At 45.4% G+C, this 22,455-nt stretch overlaps 1 protein-coding gene across 13 annotated transcripts in view; it reads right to left on the bottom strand.

Annotated features, from left to right (window-relative positions):
• The window catches only part of FRMD4A (FERM domain containing 4A), a 563,503-nt gene that overhangs the window by 6,539 nt on the left and 534,509 nt on the right, over nucleotides 1-22,455 (bottom strand). For 6 of the 13 annotated variants that reach the window (XM_073328715.2, XM_073328720.2, XM_073328712.2 and 3 more), the window contains 8 exons: nucleotides 18,301-18,434; nucleotides 14,916-15,038; nucleotides 10,971-11,199; nucleotides 9,571-9,627; nucleotides 8,120-8,357; nucleotides 7,431-7,595; nucleotides 5,134-5,993; nucleotides 2,266-2,362 (listed from right to left, as the gene is read on the bottom strand). In XM_073328715.2, coding sequence (XP_073184816.1) covers nucleotides 2,266-2,362; nucleotides 5,134-5,993; nucleotides 7,431-7,595; nucleotides 8,120-8,357; nucleotides 9,571-9,627; nucleotides 10,971-11,199; nucleotides 14,916-15,038; nucleotides 18,301-18,434 — 1,903 coding nt within the window. Of the gene's footprint in view, nucleotides 1-178; nucleotides 251-2,265; nucleotides 2,363-5,133; nucleotides 5,994-7,430; nucleotides 7,596-8,119; nucleotides 8,358-9,570; nucleotides 9,628-10,970; nucleotides 11,200-14,915; nucleotides 15,039-18,300; nucleotides 18,435-22,455 lie in introns of all 13 variants that reach the window. The other 7 variants (XM_073328709.2, XM_073328718.2, XM_073328708.2 and 4 more) reach the window with 5 other exon arrangements.

Here is a 22,455-nt window from a genome sequence, read left to right as displayed (position 1 = left end):
GTTTACAAATGCTTCCAACTTGCTCTTCCAGGAGCTGAGCAAAGCCTTGCTGTCACTATCCAAACGCCCACACAACCCAAACGTCTGCTTCTCATGGATACTGGGATGTCAAAAATCATTTGCAGAGCACACGTTACAGGGAAGAAGGATGAAAGAACAAAACATTCCCTTACTATACCTCTATTCATCAGTACTTTGGTGAGTTGGAGACTGAGACTCATCCATAGTGGGTGAGTTGTCTGTTGCTTCTCTGAACAAAGGAGAGCGCCCAGGGAGGAAACAGTAAAGAGGAAATGTTAAAGAAAAGAAGTGACACACATTGTTAAGAGCTTATTAATACAGTGGGAAAACAAGTTGATGAGTCGCCTTAAGACAAAAGAGTTAGTGACATAAGAAGACATGTCAGGCAGAATTTCAAGCCTTTGATTCATGTTGGGGAAATAACAAAATGTGTTGCTGTGATGGCCAAGTCTGGTAACAAATTGTACTTGCTTCTGTTTAAAATTTGTTTCCCTAATGGTTTTGTCATTTTACCCAGGCATGCAACCAATAATGGATTCATCTATTTGATTCCTTTTTGCACAGGATGTTGGTCCAGATCCTCAGATGATGTAAATCTACATAGCTCCGTTTCTACCAGCTGAGGATCTGGCCTGGTTTTTTTGTTGCGTGAAGCCTGGAGGAGGCATTCTGGTGCATGGAAAATGGAGAGAATAATCAGAGTTCTTAAGTTTTTTGCTACCTTCAACTAGGAGACTTCTCAGCTGGTTTCAGATCATATTGCTTGTATCCATGATAGGGATGTGCTGAGGAAGATGATTACAATGGGGGCTGAGGCAGAATCAAGGCTACGGCTTGGACTCGGATCCATACCTTGAAGGGGGCAAATCTCAGCTGTTCACCCAAGATTTCTGCCATTTTGGAGTCTTACAATACTTTGGCTGCCTCTGAACTGGAACCAATAAAAATACCCACTCCAGTGTTGGACCTGACCCAAACCCACAACTGTTAGTATGGGTTTGGGGGCCAAGAATTTGAATTTGAGCATGCTGAAATGCAGATGAACTTGTTTAGGGATTTGAGGTTCTGTTTTTATCCCCCATCTTTGTTTTAAAGCTCAATTTTCTCTTAATATCTTCTGGGTTATTGTTGCCATGAAACTAAATGGCATGTGTGGACGTCTGTTTATACTGGAGCATCTACAAGTGTAGTGACTTGATTTAAAAAAAAAAAAATTTTTTTTCTCTTGTAAAATCAAGTATTTGGGTACAACAGAGTGACACAGAAGTAGACTAGAGTAAGAACTTCAAGACCCACCAGTGTTTGTCCCCTGGAATGACCACCACATCTTAGTTCACTGCTCCTAGAGGACCATTACAAATGGCTCAAGGTCTCTGCAACCCTAGGGCGGCAGTTCTCAAACTGTGTTCCCTGAAGACTCTCTTGGTGGGTTCACAGAACACAACATTCTGAGAATCAAACACTGGGATATGGGGCACTGCGTAGATCCAGGAAAGGGCCCTTGTTTTACCTAGCTTACAACGTAGGCAGCAGAATGAAAATTCTGGAGAACCAGTGCCCTTGGGGAAGCTTCCTTTCTGATCCTTGAACCATGCGCCTCTGAGCAACCTTCCGGATGTGTGCAAGAATTACCATAGACAAGCGTCTCGCATTTATACCGTAAGATTCCATTGATGTCTGAGAACTTGGACAACCGCAATGGCATTCATGAAGAAAATTCAGCGTCAGTGCTCCATACAGCATGGGTGGTGTCTACGCAGCTTTTACAGACGTTCTCCCACCACTGCTCTGACGCTGATGCTAGCACTGGTAGCAGATTGTATGCGGACGACAGACGGATGCAAATGCCTGAACCAGGCTAAATTAGGGGTTTCCCCATTGCTAGAACTGCACTAATGCTAGACCACTGGTGAGCGAATATCTAAAAATGTTCTGCGTAGATTAGGCCATTGAATACCTGAGCGTGTTCCTGTGCCCAGACCGATCCTCTTTCGCCAGTGTCCTCTCCTTGCACTGTATAGCAAAGCACTGTACTAGAACTTGTTTTCTGCCTCAAGTGCCTGAACTATTGCGATCATCTACCTAAAGATTAAATCAAATCTACATTCCATGTTTTAAGGCAACTCCGGCATGCCAAAGCCTGGAACCTGCTTCAGCAGCCAGGATGGTGGTTTTGGAGTGGCTAGAGAAAACTGTGGAAGACCAAGGAATGCTAATCCTCTAACCCTGCCTCCCGAGACTCACCCAGTCTGCCATGCTACGATGTGGTGGGGACTGCTTGGTGGTGTAGCTGCTAGTTCACTAGATGGTGTTGAACTCCTCTGGCTGTGAGGTAAGGCAGCTAAAAGTGAGCGAAAAAAATAACCAGTTAGACAAGGAGAACAGGGTTAAGGAATTCCAGCACGGTCAACTCATCGGAGCAGAAGAAACACAACAAGTTGTGACTAAACACAGTCCAGGAGTTGGAACATCCCATTTACAAATGGATCTCGGCATGTACTCCCTGAGCAGCACAGCCGCTGCGAGAATGGCCAGTCAGCATACTCCTGACTCCCTCTGCTGCATGCACATGTGCCTGGCTCTGCGTTCAGATGCATGGGGAAAATCTTGTCCCAACCCAGCCTCTGACTGCGTGTGATCATATGGGCTGAAGATCCTTCCCCATCTTCCAAACTCACTGCAATCCAGAGTGGGAAATACCCAGTCCCTCAAAACATGAAAACAAATCAATGTTTTATTGCTATTTGAACCCACAGCACCCTTGTGCCATAGCAGTGGCTCGGCACCTGTCCCTCCATATGATCTGAAATGAAGGCGCAAAGCCAGCCTTGCACCTTGGTGGTCTCATTTCAGAGGCTTCACAGGCAGCTCGGGGACCATGGGAGGAGTTCTGTGCTGGTAGCTGTTGGGCTGCTAGCTGGGAGCTTCCAGGCATATACACCACTTGCTGTGCAAAAACCAGCTCCATAGATTTCAAAGACCAAAGATGTTTTTGACCATGCACTAGTAGTAAGATTCATGGGGCTACAGTGAACTTACTAGCATGAGCCAAAAGTGGGCTGATCTTTGTTTAATTTTATGTTAATGACAGCAGCTACAAACTCTAGACAAATACTGTAATGTAGCAGTACGGTTTTTTTCAAGGCATTTCTGCTTTAAGGATCTAGTCAAGAAACCCCTCCTTTGGTCGTTCTGTCCCAATGCTCAGATCACTGAAACAGTGACCTCTCCAAATCAGACAAGCTCAGGAGCGTAGTCGTCTTTGAAGGACACTGTGGGGTCTGGTAGACATTTTAGAGCCATGGCTGATCCGTCAAATGATTCTAACTAACACTCTCCCACAAGCTGTTAAATTCTTTACCTGCAGTTAAATAACACTCAAAAAGAAGAAAGAGGCAAAGTCTAATCTGTTCCTTACAAGTGAAGGCCCCATTGGCCACTATTATCACAATGGGGACTGGCTTTTAGAACATGACTAGGTCCATATTGGCATGGTCAGTGAAAGCGATTTACAGCTGGGGCAACTAACAAATGAGACAACAATTTTTGTTTTCACTACTAGCATTTTCCTTCTTAGATGCCCCAACTACCTGAAACTATAGGATTTCCAAGATGGGTCTCTACAGCTCAGGAGGATAAGCGGGTTAATTAAATTTTAGGTACTTCCTGCTTCTGTTTGGGGCAGAAATGCCAAAACGTCCCTGAACTTCCTGTCAAAAAAGGGATAAAAGAATGTTTGCAGAGCAAAGAGGGCTGGGGTGGCTCAGGTGAATGGTAATGGACTGTAAAGCCTTTCACCATTAAATCTTCGGCTCAGATAAATCCAGCCTAGGGTCTCTAGTGAATGAACATACCCAGCTGATGGCTGTTCAGTGGTCTCTGGGATAGGCTCTGTTCAGCTCTCAATAGGCAAATAGCAACATTTTACAAGCGTCACCACTATTAATTGGCATCCTGGCTGGCAATCTCAACAGAGGCTCCCAGGGCTGAGCAGGCCTAGGAAATGGGACCTTTAGAGGTGGTGTCCTCAGGGCAAGGTTGAGGCACATGGGTAGGAGTGAAATGAGAGAAGCTTGCCAAGATGCTGCCCAGGCTGTACCAGTTCTGTCAATAGAAGCCGTCAATGCATCAACCTTCGCTCCCTCGCTCTCACCGAGTTGGGTTAGATTCAAGTTTTTTGGCAAAGCCTCGGGTTAGTCCGTATTGCATGCACCCTGGATTGCCCAGCCTTATTCGAAACAGAGAGTGATGGCAAACAGGTATCGAATCTTAAACTAGTTCATCTCATGTCAGGGAAATGTAGCACAATCTCTGCAATGTACGAACTGCTGCAAGGTCCTGCTATTATTTAATACGAATATTAGAGGAGTGACCAGAGGCCCAAACAGGATGGGGCTCCACCATGTTAGGTATGATATGGCCCTATTTTATAGAGCTTACAAGATTCCCCCAGGGGTAAGGAAGCACCTCTCGTAGTTGTGCTGAAGGTACTGTATGAATCGAGGGTCTCAGCCTTCAACCGCTCACCGAAGTCTTTTTTAGTGGGGTCGCTTGCTCTTTATTATAAGTAACTGTGCTTTTTTTTGCCATACCAGATAGTCTTATGTTCCTAATGTAACACTGTTTAAATGCCTTACTCCTCTATTTATTTATTGGGGGAAATCTTGAGTTTTGCTATGTTTTTCCTCACTGCTCACTTCAGTGGACCCTGCCCACAGCGATAAACCTAACGTGATGCTCAGGATCAACCCCCCACTAATGGGCTTTTTCTCTGCTACTACTCTAAAGGCCTGTCCAAAGCCTACTGAAGTCAATGGAAACATTCCCATAGACTTCCAGAGGCTTTGGCTCAGGCTCTCCTCGCCCTCCGAAGAAGTCATTCATGATGGATGAGCTCCAGGGGAAAACCTGCAGCCAATGGCACTCTCTGATAAAGTTCACTCACTGCTAATCCACCCATCCCACATGCCTGTGCTTCGCATTGTGCTATGTTCACAAAAGGACAGGGGATGCAGGCTGGTCTGGTTTCATTCATAAATTACCAAAGCGCAATGCAGGCATTAGACAGCCAAGAGCAAACTTGGATCTGCTTCCCCTGGGGCCGGCTCTCACCTGATGTTGCTTTACACATTTGAGGCATCCTCGTTACCCTGCTATGTGCCACAAAGGTGCTTTGAGAAGATGTGCTGTATTGGGAGCTGCTGTCCGAGGAGGTGGAGCTCGTGTGCGACAGGCGGCTGTGCTCCTTGTGGGAGGCTGTGGACCGCTGGTACCACAGTCGGAGTTCGTCTGATACTGCAGTCCTGCCCGAGCCCTTCTCATGGCCTTCTCTGCCCAGAGACGGAGTCCTTATGATCTGAGAACGGGAGGGGGTCAGTCTTACTGAGTCCACTTCGTCCCCATGCCAGTTCTCTTTAAACATCCCCCCTGCCGTGTAGGAGTTGGAGGTTTTAAATTGTGCTTTCACGCTGTAGTGTCCCTCCTGGTCGTTCTCCAGGCTGCGCACCACCACCGGTGTGGAGCTGCCTTCGATGTACAGGGGGTACTCTTTGATCCTGTACTGAGAGGAAGGCTGGCTCTGGCTGTGCAGATAGACTCCGGGGTGCCCAGTTCCGTTCCTTGCCGCCAGGTTGGGCATGCTCCCTGAATTAGAAGAGACCAGGTTTCCCGCAGATTTGTGCCTTTGCCTCTGCCGCTCTCTGGCTTTTGAGGGGGAATCCTCAGCCAGAGTGGAGTAGTTGGGGTTCATCTGAGCAGGGTAGTAGTGCTCAGAGCTGGAATGGCTGGTGCAGGAAGAGCAGTCGTCCATGGGGTCAGAGCCATTACTGCTTCGAGTCCTTGGGGTGTAGAAATCGGGGCTCCCCGTCTCGTTCTCTGACCCAAGGAGCTTGCCTTGTGACTCTAAGCTGGAGCTTCTGTGTCTAAAGTGCTGAGCTAAGCTGTGCAGTCTGGTCGGGCTGATGTCTACTGACCTGCAGGTGTCAGGAAGACAGGTTTTGAGTCGGCTTGTTTAACAAAACACGCGGGGTCTTTTTCTAGCATTTAATGCCAAAACAGCACGCGCCAATCAGCGCAAATACACGGAGCTAAGCCTGAGAGGTGCTGAGTGCTCACAACTCCCCCCACCTCCATCAGCCCCGGCAGAACACGGGGCATACCACGCGGGCATGATAATGCAGGAAGTGAAGTAGATGTACCCATCTGAGGTGAACTTCCCACCTCCCTGCCCAAAGCAAGAGCAAGGGGGCTTTGTGAAGGGGAACTAAGCAGAGTTATGGGATTGGACTCCAGAGGCAGCTTGTGGGGCTTCAGTCCCTCTGATTGCTGTGGGTTGAAAAAGGAGCCAACTCCACCTCCCCATTCCTTGTGTGGGGATTTGGGGCCACTAGGGGAGCACAGAAGCCTCCCAGCATGGTTACCCCACTAGCCACCTCCCTGGGCACAAGTGGTGCAGAGGGCACTGCCCCAGGGGGAGTTTCACCAGTACAGTGGCAGGGAACACAGAGTGCTGTGGATCTGTGCAAACCTTTCCTTTGGTTTCTGTTCTTGGGATTCCATGCCCCCTCCCGGCTGCTTTGCAATGTGAGGGTCCAATGACACACAAAGCGCAGCCCCAGGGTAAGGTGCACTTCCTTTGCTGTCAGGTAGCTTGTGAAAGCTTTGCAGGCCTTTCCTCACGTTTACAGTGAAACAGGGTAGTCAAGGCCAGTTCATGCAGCACCATCCCACAGGGAATGAATGTTTTTCTCCTCCCCTCTCAGAAGAGCCGCCTCTATTAAGCAGCTATGTTTTGCTGGTCTCTTGAGTGGCTTTAGGTCTCAAGACAGTCACAGTGTGACTGTCTTTCATGCGAACGCCCAGATTTGCATGTGTAGAAAGGTGTTGATTCACATCCAAATCTGAGTGGTCTTTATTCATGCTGCATGGGCTCATCCCCTGTTTATAAAGTTTCAATCAGTCACTCAAGGAACAGAAATGATACCATGTGACCAATCAGACCCACCTTTACTTGGTTCCTCGGATGGTCACTTTAGACAGGCTTTTCGGTATGCCCCGTTCACTGTAGCAGTGGTTTAACATTACCCAACCTTTCGTGTCCAAAAGGAAAGGGTAATTACCTAACCTTAATTTGAGCATTGATATTAACACCTTGTCACTTTCAAAGAGTGGCTTGGAGGTTGCAATGCCCATGAAGAGTCAGAACCGTCGGTTAAGATCTCACTTGGTCCATTTTAGTTTTTATTTATTTGAAGTAAGTTGAGGATTCAAGCCCTGATTCAGGAATGAATCCCCACCGAGGACACCACTTCCTTCCTGAATTGAGGCCTCTTGTCTTCAAAGTGTGAAAACAAAAAATACTTTTGCATAAATGAAGGGAGGCGAATTGTTTTGGGAGCGGCAGAACTTACCTCGTGGAATGGACAGAATGCGGACTGCGTACCCGTAGATCTGGTGTGGATGGCATGCTGGACTGGGAATTCCAATGTGGGAGGCTCCTGATGGGGCTATTTTGCAGAGAGCTGCTCCCTCCAGGCTCTGCACAGCTTCCTGTGCTGGGGAACCGCTTATGACTGCTGCAAAGCAAACGCTGCATTTCAAACTTCAGACAGAAACACTCTACAGCTAGGACCTTGAGTCAAGGGGCCAAATTCAGTTCTCAGTGACACACATCCTGCTGAAGCGAATGGCATTCCACACACGTAACTGATCTGAATTGTTTTTTACAGTAAGAAAAGTTCAAGCACAAGCTGTTACAAAGATTCAGCAGAAGTTTGAGTGAGAGGCTGTCGTCTGTCCTCTCCAACTGCCTTTTAAAATAACGATCAGATACTGACCAGCACTTTGTGTGATTATAGCTGTTACGATCTTCTAGGGCACGATTATTTACCAAAACAGCTAAATATCATTCAAGTGAGCGATGTTTCTGCCATGAGATTTGGGAAGAGCTTTCATTATATAGGCTCAGTTCAAAGACAGTGTCTCTCTCTCTCTCTCTCACACGACATTACCAGAAAACACCTGTCATTACCATACCAAATGGGTATCTACGGAAAGGAGCATGTTTACGTAGTGGGCAATCTCCGACTGCCTGACTCACCTGGAATGACTGTGTGAGGAGCGTTTCTTGACCTTCTCGTAGGGTTCATCCAGGGATGACTCGCTCCACATCTTGGGCTTGATAGGGGACTTGTCATAATCATTCCGGTGGTAGTGCATTTGTCTGAGTCCTTCCAATGACTGTGGAGGAGGCGGTCGGTTATGTAGGGGCGGTCGGGGAGGGAGTCCTTTGTGAGGTGACTGTAAGGGGGATATTGTGCTGGTAACCTGAGAATCCTCTGCAAAGAGAAACGAGGAGAGCAGCTGATGCTTTTGAAGGACACTAGGCTGCAGTGTGGCTTTCACCCAGCATGCCCGAGATTACCACTTGGATACAGTGCCGCAGACAGAGATGCTTCTTCCGAGCATGAATTATATGGTAATGAACAAAGGGCCTGATTTTAAGAAGTGTTCCAGTTGATGCTCTAGTTCAGTGTTTCTCAACTGATGGTGGAAGGGTGGTGGTCATGAAAGGCAATCGGGGGGATAATAAACTTTTCAATCTAAAGCACAGAAAATAAAACTCTTCTAGACCCGTGTGCACCATAGTTCTGCTGCTTTCATGTTTGTGCCGGCAACCATCTCCGATTTTCCCTTCCCCCCTCTCTGCACACACCTTTCCCCTTCAAGGTCAAGTATTCACTGTCAACCTCTTGAAAAACATACCCCAATTAAATAGGCTTAGCACTGTTCTCATGAACACATTTACTGTAAAAGAGTAAAAAATGTAAGAGGGGGTGCAAATAGTTTTGGACTTGACTTAGGGATCACCAACCTGGAAAGGATGAGCTACATTCCACTAGTTCAAACACAAGTTATTGGACTTGATATAGGAATCACTGGGTGATCTTCTCCAGCCCGTGTTATGTAGGAGGTCAAACTCGAGCATCCGAATGGTCCCCCTTCTGGGGGAGCTATGGATGCTCAAAGCCCCTGAAAATCAGGCCTTTAGTGTGAGTCATATCCCCTATTCCACCACGTAGGAGGTCTTAAGCGGTTGTGGATTTGTTACAATATGTATGAGCCTTTTCCTACAGAATACATTTCTACTTCTGTACGTTGTACTTTTTACACATAATTGATAAAACCTTCAGGGGGGTTTGATGGAAGGTGGCTGTTTGAAATTATCTGCTCTCAAATGGCAAGGACAGTGTTGTTGTAGCCATGTTGGTCCCAGGATATTAGACAAACATGGTGGGTGAGGCAGTATCTTTCACTAGACCATCTTCTGGTGGTGAGAGAGACAAGCCTCCGAGTGTATGTAGAAGAGCTCTGAGTAAGCAGGAAAGCTTGTCTCCCTCGCCAACAGAAGTTGGGCCAATAAAATATATCTCCCACCTCGTCTCTGTGAAATGACACCGGCATACAGGGGATTTCCTCCATTTTCAGGAGGATGCAGTCATCCTTCCCTTTACTGTGCTAGATTTCTAGGGTCTGAGATGGACAACATACCGTCCTCAAGAACAAGGGCATCTGAGAGGGAGCTATCTTCACTGGCGATGTTTCCTTCTGAGGAGAAGAAAAAAAAAATAATCAAAAGGCCATTAATATCACTGTGATTTAACATTGAATCGCAACAGAATCTTCCCCCCTAATCATAAAACACAGTTGTCCCTTGTTCTCCACACTACCAAGAAGCAGTACGATTTCTATTAATAGAGACCAGCTTACTCAGTTCTTACTCAGGCAGAACGCAGGGCAAAAAGCCTGAGTAAAAACTCCAGGCCAGCTCCCTTGACATGCTGAGCTCCCTCCTGGGAGTTGCTGAGTGCCTTCAACTCCCACTCGTTTCAGTCGGCATTAGGACTGAGTCAAAACTGAGAGCCCAGATCCCCAGAGGGTGTAATGGAGCTACACCAATTTATACCAGCTGAGGATCAGGCCCTATAGAGTTCAGGATTAGACCCGCCCCTACCCTTATGAAGTTACCATTGCGTTGCCAATTAAAAACAAACACAAGGTGCTATGATTGTAGGACTTTCAACAATGCTTCCGAGTGCCCTCTGAAGCAACAAAAGGAATAGCACCCCAGTCCTTTTGCCAGAAGTGTTCTGACGTACATATCTCCCTGGCGTTTGTGTTTGTTGCTCTGACATATGCAGTGTTACTAAGCAGAGAGGAACTCAAAATGCTTTAAGGGCAGCAGAACACAGCTAGGTTACAAATAAGGAAGCAAGAGAAGCGGTGATAATTTCAGCTCTGTTTATAAACAGGAAGAGCAAAATCTCTGCTTGTCATGTGGAAAGGGACAAAATCAGCAAGAAAAAGCTGTTATTTTCAAGCTTTGAAGGAGGTCAATAGAAATGACTTTAAAAAACAGTGTAAATCATAAAAAGTATCCTGAGGATTATGCTTTTGTAAACAATTGTGATGATGATGATACTTGGATTTTATATGATGCCTCTCACCCAAGGTTTACTAATATTAATTAAGCAACATTCCTCTGAAGGAAGTATTACTATACCCATTTTACAGGTGGGTACACTGACTCACAGACAGGTTAAGTGCCTTGCTTAAGCTCAAATAGCCTGAAATTTACCCATGTTTTCTGAGCCAGCACATTATCTCGGCACCACTCGAGCCCCATGTCAGCTCTCCAACCACGACAAGGAAGGGATAGAACAATTCACAGAGAAACAAAGACTCAGAGTCCATTAGAGGGAGAGGGGCACTACTGGGCTACAAGTTAGAGAAGGGCTTTGGGCACCAGGGCTCCTGGGTTCAGTTCCTAGCTCTGGCTCAGTGTGAGTGAAATTCACTCCCTGTGCCAAGGCCTCTATTCGAGGCCTATACACCACTCAAGGCCCACTTCAGCCCTTAAAGATATACCCCAGGCCCTGAACCGCACTTACCGTCTATGATTAGGGAGGCTCTCTGCGTTGGCTTCTTTCCAGATTTGATGCGGTACTCGTTGATGGCGTTTTCGATCTCCTGCAGTTTCTTTAGGGCATTAAGGTAGGAGGTTTTCCTTTGTTTCTTCAGCTTTTTGCTGACATTGGGGTCACTGGCCAGGCGCCGAGCAGCCTCAGTGATCTGTGACTGAATTGCAAATTCCCTCTCCAGGCGCTCCAGCTCGGCTTCCTGTCAAATTGGGAAGAGATTCTGGCTGTTCTGGCTGCAAGCTGTCGTGGCCAGATCCTCAGCTGGTGTAGCTGCATGGCAAAGCTCCCCTGACTTCAATAGGTCTATGCTGCTTTACACCGGCTGAGGATCTGGCCCTAAATGGCATTTAACGAGAGACGAATCCATCTACCAACCTGCCCCTAGCTCGACCACGAGTGCATTGTTAGGGCCAGCCTGTGCGACTGCTCCTCAAGTTTGTGAGCACTTGCTCACGTGAGAGAACTCATGACGTCAAAGGGCTGCACAAGGTTGCACAATCTAGCCCAGTGGTTCTCAACCTGCAGCCCGCGGGCCGCGTGTGCCCCAATCAGCACAGAGCTGCGGCCCCTGTGACATCCTCAGGGCATACGCAGCCCACAACTGTAAATAGGTTGAGAACCACTGAACTAGCCCTTATTTTGTGAGGATCGTCAATACTAAACTCAATCGATTCCGGCTGCTGGCCCAATATGGCTGTGTCTGCTATCTGTCTTGCAGAACAAACTCATGTATCCCTATGTGGGGGGTGTTTGAATCCCAACCTCTCTCCCACGATTATTTCTAAGGTGTCTGTCACCATGGTGACCGAGTGCTGTATGAAAATGAAACGTCAGGATGTCACACTAAGTCCCAATGCAAAGTCATGGCATTTCCACATAATGTTACTGGTTAGCACTTGTGTAGTGCTGATCACCCGTTGAACTAATGTGTCAAATTCATCCCGGTTACAGTCCAATCCTGCCAAACGTCATTAACGTGAGGTGATCCATAAATGCACTGTGACAGAATGTTAGCATGAGACATCACAGAGGTGTGATATAACGAGGCCATGCACAAGATAGGGATGTGTAATGGTTTTAATAGAAGGCTTTGGCCATGCCAGAGAGCCAAAAAGATACATCCTGTTTGGCCATGGCGGAGTTAAAATGTGCTTAAGCAGGGTTAACACAGTTAGGGCCAAGTTCTCAGCTGGTGTAATTGGCAGTGATACTTTGACATTAAGCCGGTGGAGCTATGGCAGTTTACACCAGCAGAGAATCTGACTCTTTGCTTGTAGCCCGTGAAGATGAGCACATGGGTTGGAATTTTCAAAGGGGTCTGGCTCTCTTACGCACCCAAGTCCTGTTAACTTCCAGTGGGATTTGAGCTGCAAATTAAAACATTAGCTTTGCTAAATGCTCAGTGCTCAGATTGCAGCACTTTTAGTCACATATTCAGTGAAACCCTATCGTTAGCCATATTCAGTGAAACCCTATCGTTAGCCATATTCAGAACCTCTCCATTTACTAACAGGCATACACAGAGCGGTCGATGCTATAGGAATAACCCCTTCTCAGACCGGAATGGCTCTGTGAAGTTTTCAGTTTGGGCATCTTAGCTTCAAAATCCCTCTACTGTCAGTGGTGAGTCAACATTGCTTTAAATCTATAATTATAGCTTCTCTCACATTACTGCCAGCTGAAGGCCTGGTTTTGTTTTGTACAGTGAGTTTTACTTTGAAGATTTTATAAGCTCTGTCAACACTAAACTTATTAACAGTGCATTCGACACAATGGAGGTTTAAGACAGAGAGCCCGATCTGCCTTATTCTGGCAAAACGCCCACTGAAAGTAAGCAAGGGTGGATTAAAAATAAATCCAGCTAGGGCTCAGGCCTCCAGTCCTTACTCAGACAACACTCCCAGTGAAGATACTGAGAGCTTGGCTTCAATTGCAGCTTCTGACCTTAACGGTTTTTTTCTAAATCACCCTTAACATCGTAAACAGCTGTCTTCATTTGCCTCTCCTCCCTTAATCTCTTTTTTTGATGGATGCCTTTATGGATACTGCCTTGGAGCACCAGGGCGGTCATTTGCCTTCAGATGGAACCCTGCCTTGTTGCCAACTCTCATGACATTTGATGTTTTACTTAAAGCCCCAGCTCCTAGAATCATGTGATCCTGAGAGAATCTCAACTTTCATTTAAAAAAAACCCCAAAGTTTGTAGCCCTCATGGTTGCAGATCAAAGCTTGAAAACATGAACCCTAAAGGCTCAAAAATCAGAAGACAAATAAACAGATCCCAACATTTACCTTTTTTTAAAAAGCTCATGATATTTAAGACAATCTCATGATTTTGGGGGGCCAGAGTCAGCATTTTTGAATGCTTGAGGTTGGCAATCCTGTTTTACTGAAATGTACATCACCTGCAAAGGTGGAGAGTGGCTTTATCCTCTTTCCCTATAGAGGAGAATCATTCTCTTGCACGCACGGACCGTGCATCACTATTAATCGAAGGATCGAGAGGAAAACAGACTCCATCCAGCGTCCCTGGCCTGGAAGCCATCTCTTAACACTAAGGCTAGGTTTACACTGGCAGCGGCGTGTAGCATACGTGTAGTTACATGCTGCACTGAGAGGCAGGCTGTGTCCACACTGCAGTGTGTAGCTACACGTGTTAGGGAAAAGCTTTGGCAAGGGGAGACAGTGAGAAAGGCTTCATCAACTCCTTGCTGTCAGAGTCTTTCGCTCAGTCTACACTGCCATATACCTGTGCTGGGAGGGGGGCCTACATGCATATGTACACTATACGCCGCCGAAAAAGGTGTGCATTGTAGACGCACCCCAGGACGAGACATGGGAATTTGAAGATCAGTTTATAACACTGCAGCAAACAGAGTGCAAAGCTTTTAGGAGTCAGGGCTTTCCTTGTAAAAGCTAAACAAAATGTGCAAGCTCATGAGTATTTTACTTCAGTGGAATTCCTCTCACTGGCTCCGTCAAACACAAACCCTAACGGCTTTGGTTGTTCATGTTTTAAGCAGAAAGAAAATGCTAACAATAAAGGGTTAATTCTCCAGTTGACTCCGACCTTAAACCACAGATTCATTCTCTTCTATTATAAAAATAAAAGGAAACTCAAAACTAGAATATCCACAAGTGTCTTGAGACCAAGCTCCACAGACAATGGCTTTTCTGTGAATTCCGGTCCCGCCTTACAGCTGCTCCAGGGCTGTTTTCACAGCCATGATTCAGGGCACTGACCCAGCCAATTGTGAGAGAGAGAGCACAGAACAAACACTCCCAGGCAAACTTACACAAACACAAGTCAAGCTGCCCAGAGGCAGGGAGGATGGCTCCTTCGTTTAGCAGTAGGAGGTAAAGTGCGTTTGTCTTGCAATCACAGGACCAGTGCGGAAGAATTGATCCGACACTTTATTAAAGGACTTTGGCGGAAACAGTACCAATTTTAGTACTGAGTAAGGACTATTGCAGGAAGGGAGGGAGAACAGCTTGAAACACTCAGAATGATACCAGAAGTGGTTTGAAAGACCAGAGCAACTCAGAACCCAATCCTGCTACCCATAGTCACATGAATAATCTAGACCTGCACCAGCAATGTCATTCAGCTACTGGTGCGATTAAGGGCAGCTTGCATAGTTAACAGGATCAGAGCCATAAGTGACTCACCCAAAGCTACTTCTCTTTGCCTGTGTCAGAGCTGGGCCTGGAATTCAGGAGTTCCTGGCTCCCAGTCCTATGCTCAGACCAGCATGTTCTCTCACCCTTTCCTTGCCCCAAATACAAGCAAAGATGAGTAAACGAATAAAAAGATAAATAAGTTAAATTAAAAATTGTGGTTTCCGAGTAATACGCTGAGAGATGTCCTAGGCATAAGATAGATAGATAGGACTGGACTGGAAGGCAAGTCCTCACCTCTCCTTTAGGCAGTATTTTCTGTTCATCCAGTTTAAAGGCAGTCCCTATTCTTCTCCTTACAATAGGTGGCTCCTCCCCTGGATCTAGGGGGTATTCCCTGGGCAGCTTTCCTGTGAGCTCCTGAAAACATAAGATGCTATTAGTGAGGAGGGGAATATGCAAAAGCAAACCCATCCCATGTATATTTTTAAAGTGCAGCAACACTCTGAAAAATGATTGTAAAAATGGCACTGCCAGGGTTCCATTGTTTATCATCTTTCATATCAAATATGATCAGTTGATAAATATACAGAAGGTTTTTCTAACTTCCAGGCCTGTGAGCTCAGCCTGTGGTCTGAAAGTCAAGCTGAGTTCTTTTTTGGCTTGTGCATCATCAACACGAATATATATTCCACAACTAGAAGAAAAATTAACATGATCTGTCCGTCTAGGGTCTTAGGTGCTGCTCATCAGCAGGATGTCAGCGCATGATGCATGAGCCAGGACAGTTGCCAACTCACATTCCTTCAGCAGTGTTGTTTCTATAGAGAAAACAGTAAGGAAACCAGTTATTTTTGATGGAGAAGCCAGCAGAGCTGACTCTGAATTCACTCAGGGAGCAGAGCTGTCGAGTGCCACTTTTACAATCATTTTTCTGATCGCAACTGCATGTTAAACTACTACAATCTAATTCATGACCTGTCTGAGACAGCTGCAGTGAAAATGGTGATTTAAAGCAGTGCCTGGTACCGATATGATAATGTTTTATGAATTGAAATCCTTGCCAAACTCCAAGCTATGTCACGAGCAGTTTTGGAGCAATATCAGACTGAAAGGGTCATTTGCAAAGATTAGTTTCAAGTGTGAAGCAGCAGACCCTGCAAACTTTCACAGCCAGGGGATGTACACTGGAATAGATTTGAAGCAGGCAAAGGAGCAAGTGCCAGGATTGATGCTAACTCTGTGTTTTTTCTGGTACGTACAATACATCTACACTGATCTGAATTAAAGACATTCAAATGCCTGCAGAGAAAGGCGAGAGTATTGCTACAAGAAACAACCCAGCTTCTTGAGCTGAACAGTCTCTGCACTGAGGACAAAAGGCTTTTGTGTTCTGCATCACCAGCCTTGAGAGGATCCAGCTGGCAGAAAACCCTAAATCATCTGAATCCCATATAACAGTGGCTGACCTTAATGTGCAGCGTGTAGCTCGGCTCTCTGCCTTCCTCATGCCCCCACGACCCACTCCCTAATGGGGGCTTTCTTTCTGCTGTTTTCAGGTCACTGGGAAATGAGGCCCTGGCCATTTCAGCCCCTAGCTTAAGTAGTTCCCAACACAATGAATTCCTAACCCAGCACTGCAGTGAAGTGTACAATGCCCTTTTTCAAGGTTGTTTAAATGCTTCCCTCTCCAGAGTGGCTGTTTTAGCTCCTTTTCTGTAACATGTTTATCCTGTTGCACAAAATGGCTGGCTACAAATAGTGCATCAAGATACAGATTCTGGGTCTTTCTACTGAGCATCACCAGGATCCTTTATAACCCCAATCTTAACATGAAGCGCAGGTGTGGGGAACGAGTTACATCTTTAATGGCTTCTTTGCCAAGACTCCAGAACGCCCAAGGTTTTGTAAGAACAAAAGCAAAGCGGGCTACTGTGCTGGTGCCATAAACTGGAACGGATTTACAGGCAGGGACCTGAAATTAATCTGAATTAATAAGTGAATCAACATGATGCCACTGTTGTGAATGGTTTGGGCCATGCTAGTTTGATTAAGCCCAGGCGTGAACCCTTTTTTCTTCTCCTTGCCTGTCTCTGCCTCATTTTAACTCAGCAAGTCCCACAGCAAACAAACCGAATCAGGATCGCCCAAGAGGAAACGTTTAAAATAAAAGAGCCAGTGAAACTTTTGACCACTTTCTGCAGCTGATCCAAGCTAAATGGTTTATGGACACTTGGTCTGACCTGATCCTGCAAACCTTACGCAAGAGAGTAGGCCTGTCGAAGCCAATTGAGACTTCATACATCAGGACTGCTCATGCAAGGAAGAGTTGTAGGATGAGGCCTGCACATATTTCCTCTGACATTCTGTGTTGAAAAGCTGTTTTCCTCCCGCTTATCCCAGCTGGTGTTCAAGTCAGAGCCAAGTCTAAACAAAGCGCAATGAGATTTTTAAAAAATGGGCAATGGTCTTTTTTCTGTTTGTTTTTTAAAGTGATACGCACTTTAAATATAAACAGCAACTTAAAGATCTCAGTACCGCTGCCCAGAGCCAACTCTCCCATTCTCTATTCCTGGCAGTGATCTTTGTTAAATCTGGATTTTTCCAGGCCTGGGAAACAGGAGTTATGTATGCATGTGTGATCGAAGTGTAAACTTCATATAAGCTGCTGCTAATATTTATTATGTTTCCAGGCACAAACGCAGCAAGGATCCTAACTTCTCCAGCATTTGAAATGGTTTGATGTTCACGATGACCTGCTTTAAAACAAACCAGTTTAAATCAACCCCAACGGTAATTAAACAGACACATGCCAAGTACAATATGACCTCATCATATGGCACCCCATTTGTCCCATGGTGATATTTAAGGCAGAAAGGTGATTTTCTCTTGACAATGTTACCTAACATTCTCTTCTACTAGTGATACCGATGATGTAGCCAAGGGACCTCCTCAGCATTTGTCATGTTACATACAGCTCAGTGAAGGGAAGACCCCACCATGCTGCACACAAGTTCACCCCAAACTGTGCTATTTGTATTTGGGGGGCCCCAAACGGTGGTGATTTAACCCCCATGCCAGGCAAAGGGACTGTGCTGTGAAATAGCTGGGAGTTGGAAGAGCATGCTGGGAAATGAACATAGAAAGAGTGCACCTGAGGCCATGTCTACTCTAGGAAAAGAGGTGAGTTAGCTCACATGTTACAAACACACCTTTCTCCTACTGAAGATGAGGACCAAGGGGCATATACCAGGCCAGGTGACCAAACAATGGCTAGACAAGATGTGCCATCTACAGGCACTAGCCTATTCCCATTGAAGGCAATGGCAAACTGCCCATTAGGAGCCCTGTTGAAGGACGCTAAGTATCTACTAAGCATCCACCACTCATGATGACTTCAATAGGAGCTGCAGATGCTCAGCACCTTGCTGGATCAGGCCTTACGGGTGCACAACTGGTTTGGTGTGAGTCCAGCTTCTCTAGTGTAAAGAAGGCCTTGTGCCACACTAGACATGAAATGCCTTGGGATCACTCAGTCCTTAGGCACCACACACTTTGTGAGATAGGATTTAGGAAGGCTTTACTTCTCCTTCCAGCCTCCATCCATTTTCAAACGAGGCTGTGAGTATATAAAAATACAAGCCACAATGTTTTCCGGGGTTATAAAATTTCTATTGCCTACCGCTTCTCGGATACACAGTTTCTTTAGTTCCTCCAGTCGCTGGCGCAGTGTCTCTTCCAGAGCTTCCTGCCTGGATTTCAATGCAGCCAGCATGTCTTTCTTGGCAGACTGAGAACTATCCGACTCTTGGGAACCTGTCAATAAACAATGATTTCACTAGGCCAGCTGACAGCAGGACACACATCTGGAGCATTAATGAATTTCACCAAAGCCTACCCTTTGGACGAGAGCTTTCCAAAAAAGAATCAGACTATGAAATGAAGCAGGGTGTTACACAGTCATGTTTGTTTATGACAAGTTCTTCATTCTTAAACTAACAGAATGGGGTCAGACATCTGAGCATAAAGAGATTTGTAATTCTCTTCTCTGTAAATAAAAACAATCAGGTAATTTTTTTAAGCTCCTCTTGAAAATACTACATACAGTTCTTACGAAAGCTCCCAACAGCAAACGGAATTTACAACGCATCGGAAACACATGTTCATCGCTTAAAGGCCAGAAGAGACCATCACAATCATCTAGTCTGACCTCCTGTATAGAATTTCACCCAATGATTGCTGCATCTAGCCCACTTACTTGTGGTTAATTCTAACTACGCAGAAGAAATGTAGTAACTGAAGCTAGATTTTTGCAAAATAGAAACAAAGTTAAAAACCCGCAATAGCTAACAGAAGGTCTTTTCATGGCAGTTGTTGTTTCCCATGGATTTATATGCCATGATGTTCAGAGCTGGATGCATAAATCCATATTTAGATGCCTAAATAAGGGGCCTGATTTTCAAGTGACAAGAACCACTGAAGTCAGTGATGTTACATTGTTGTAAATCCAGAATTAACTGACATCAGAATCTGGCCTTGAGATTTTGTGTTAATCTTTGTACTTCGTTTCTTTTAAAAAGAGGTATTGATTGATCTCCTTATTTAATTTCACCACTGAATGGGGCACACATCTTTGTTCAGGGGCTCCCTGCTCAAGTGAGTTGTGATTTTGGTTGCATCCATTTTCGGGTGCCCAACTTGAGGCATCTTAAAGGGGGCTTGCTTTTCAGAAAGTGCTGAGCATCCAGCCTCTGAAAATCCTGGCCCTTTAAGGTGTCTCAAGTTGAGCCCCACTTTCCAATCTAGTCCTGTATACACTATGGGACTTATCTGCCATTCTCCTTCACCAGTTTCCTGATGCTGCCTCGGCCTCTGCAAAGCAATGGAGTGCAGAATCAGGCTCTTATTGTCTACCTTAGTCAGATTTTCCAAGAGGCCTTAACCAAGCCTCAGCTAGCATGCCTGTGAACATCAGGATGAAGCTTAGCACGCCTGTGAGTATAAGGACCTACAGGTGCACTTTCAGGACTGACGCTGAAGCGTGCAGTCAGTATTCTCAGTCCGAGTTTGTCGAAAGCTTTGCTGAGGTTCTGCAAACCTTTGGAGTGACCCTAGGGGCAAATTTATGGCTTTGCATCAAAACCTGATGAAACTCATGTTTTCAGCTACGTTTTGCTTTGAGTTTCTTTGCTCCTACTCTCCTCTCAGACACGGAAAGTGGGAAAAGGGACTACGAAATATACTGGAGGGAAACACCTCACACCAGCCCAAAGGGGATGGACTAGAGCTAATGGAGCTTCTCCAGCGCTACTTTCTGTGACCTGCACACCACAAAACAACTTGCGCTTGTTCTGCACAATGACCCCCTCCTGTGCAACATGCGTGTGTCTACAGTGTTTACTGGGATGTGTTGGAAGTGCAAAACCAGACTGGAGTTCTCTAGAGATCGGCTGGACTCTAGGACAGGACGGGTGCCATTTTACAATGCGTCACCAGCAAAAATCAAGACAACTCTATGGGAACGCGGAGCACATTTATCCAGACATAAAATTAAGAGCATCAAATGGATTTCATTCGGGTCTTTTTATAGCCTTAACCACAAGTAAGGCCCAAAGTAACACAAGTTCAAGCCAGGGAATGCTCAGCACTGCAAGAGTGCAATGGGATTTTCCTAAAGGAATTTCCATTTTGCATTCAAGCTGGCCGGGTAAATCCTCTCTAGCACCTCCCTAATAATAACGGCAGTGAGCACTCACTGGCAGCGAGTGAACTGCTGAACTCTTCTACGCAACTGCTGATGAACTGCTGACCTCCAACAACAAGCTGCTCATGATTCCTGCAGATGTTTCGCTCCTTTCTTTTTCTTTTAGAGTAACTGGCTGGAGCGCTTTTTCCTTTCTCTGTTTTCCTTTCTCCTTCCTCTCTTCTCCCCACCCGAATGTAATTTATTTTTAAATTTTATATATATATAAAACCACCTATCACCACAGCATCTAGACGGATGCTTCTGTTGCAACATTTAAAAACACATAAATTATATGCACCACACCCGGCAGTTGGATGCTTGACTTGACACCTCTAATTATGGGCATGTCTACACTAGAGAATTAAACAGTTTGTGTAGTTGAACTGGTTGTGCTAAACTGATTTAAGCACAGTGCATTGCATCTAGCTGTGTCAGCTGTGCTGTGTCAGTTTAAGAGCCATACTAGCCTTGTTCAAGGCCTTTCAGTTGCAATGCTTTCTGGGTACCCATCTCACAGTTCCTGGTACAGTTCCTAGAAGCAATGGATTCTGGGAGATTTCAAAAGGCCACCAATACACTGTTGGATAAGTAGGGGGAGGACTAGCGGAATTATTTCAGCTTGTCCACATTCACATTGGCATTAAACCAGTTCAGAATGTAGTGGGTTATTAGACTAATCTACTCCAACTGGGTCTTCAAATGATAAAGTTGTGCAGTGTAGACAAGACTCGTATGACTGAGGACAGGAACTTCTCAGTTCAGGGCCCTCAATGCTAGACTTTGCTTGGTCTGACAGAGTCCGTCTGTTAACCATGGAGGCATTTTGCAAGATCTATCTGTTACCACAGCCCTTTTCTGAAGAGATAGGATGAGCTGGGCTTTCTGTTTGAGTTCTCTTTCATAACCCCCCCTTTTTTCTTAATGAACGTTTGGATTATTTTTGCATTTCCTAGGATTTTGTGGGCCTGATTCTCACCTCACTTGCACTGGTGTAAACCAAGAGCAAACTCCATCAAAGCCAATTGAGTCACACTAGCGTGAGATGGCTGCCAGGGAGAGAACTCAGCTCTGTATTTTTGTGCGCCTCGAGTGCCCATGAGAAGCTCTGTATATACTGAGAAAATTACTGACACTAGCAGACCTGTGACCACAGCCCCAAATGTCAGACCAAACGCAAATGAAGAACCAAAAATCAGAACAAAGCAAGAGACCATAAAACAAACAAACACTAAACCAAACCAACCAACTACATGCTACACAAAATAAATACATCAGCCTTACTTAATGCCATTGAATTCAGGCCCATCAAGGCCTTCCAAACAGCACTATTAGCCGAGAAAAGATCACTGATTTCCACCATACAAACCATGAGAAGCTGCTTTCTATTGATCTTACCTGCCACGAGGAGCTATACCTTTATGGAACAGTCATATTGAAATTCAATAGAAAACCATACATTTTCTGTATGGTTTTTGGACCGTCCTATGGAATTTATTGGAAAATTATACAGAATGGTTCAAAAGACCTTTTGAAGGTTAGGACTCACCAAATTCTATAAGGTTTCTACAGTAATTCCTTTAGAATCCTGTTAAGGCCCTGATTCTGCAAGAGATGTAATCATCTAGTATTCAGCATGGGAATAGCTCCATTGATATGATTAAATCCTTTGCAGAATGGGACCTCCATTTATATACAGACCTATGGTTTAATTCCTATTGAATCCTACATGCCTTTTCTCCCAATTATATGGTGACAGGTATAAGTCATGCCATTTAGACACACAAGGAATGCCAGATTGGTTCATGTTATGTCTCTTACATCCAACTTTGGGTCAAATTTCTGCTCTCAGTGACCTGATTACTTCTTGTCTCACGGACATCAACGGGAATTACAGCTGTGAAGCTGGGAGGAGAGTTTGGTCCTTTCTGAACAATTTACACCCAATGTGTAAATTACACAACCGCTTACATCACTGCTGAACGTTTCCTGTAGCGATTAATGGCCTGATTCAGTTCTTGCTTAGGCTGGGGCAAATCAGGAGTAACTCCAATGGCGTCACACTAGTATAAAACCATTGTGAGAGCTGGGACT

This window comes from Lepidochelys kempii, chromosome 1, assembly GCF_965140285.1.
Source record: "Lepidochelys kempii isolate rLepKem1 chromosome 1, rLepKem1.hap1, whole genome shotgun sequence".
NCBI lineage: Eukaryota > Metazoa > Chordata > Testudines > Cheloniidae > Lepidochelys > Lepidochelys kempii.
Note: the sequence above shows the minus strand (reverse complement) of the source record. Positions and strands in the feature narration are given on the sequence as shown.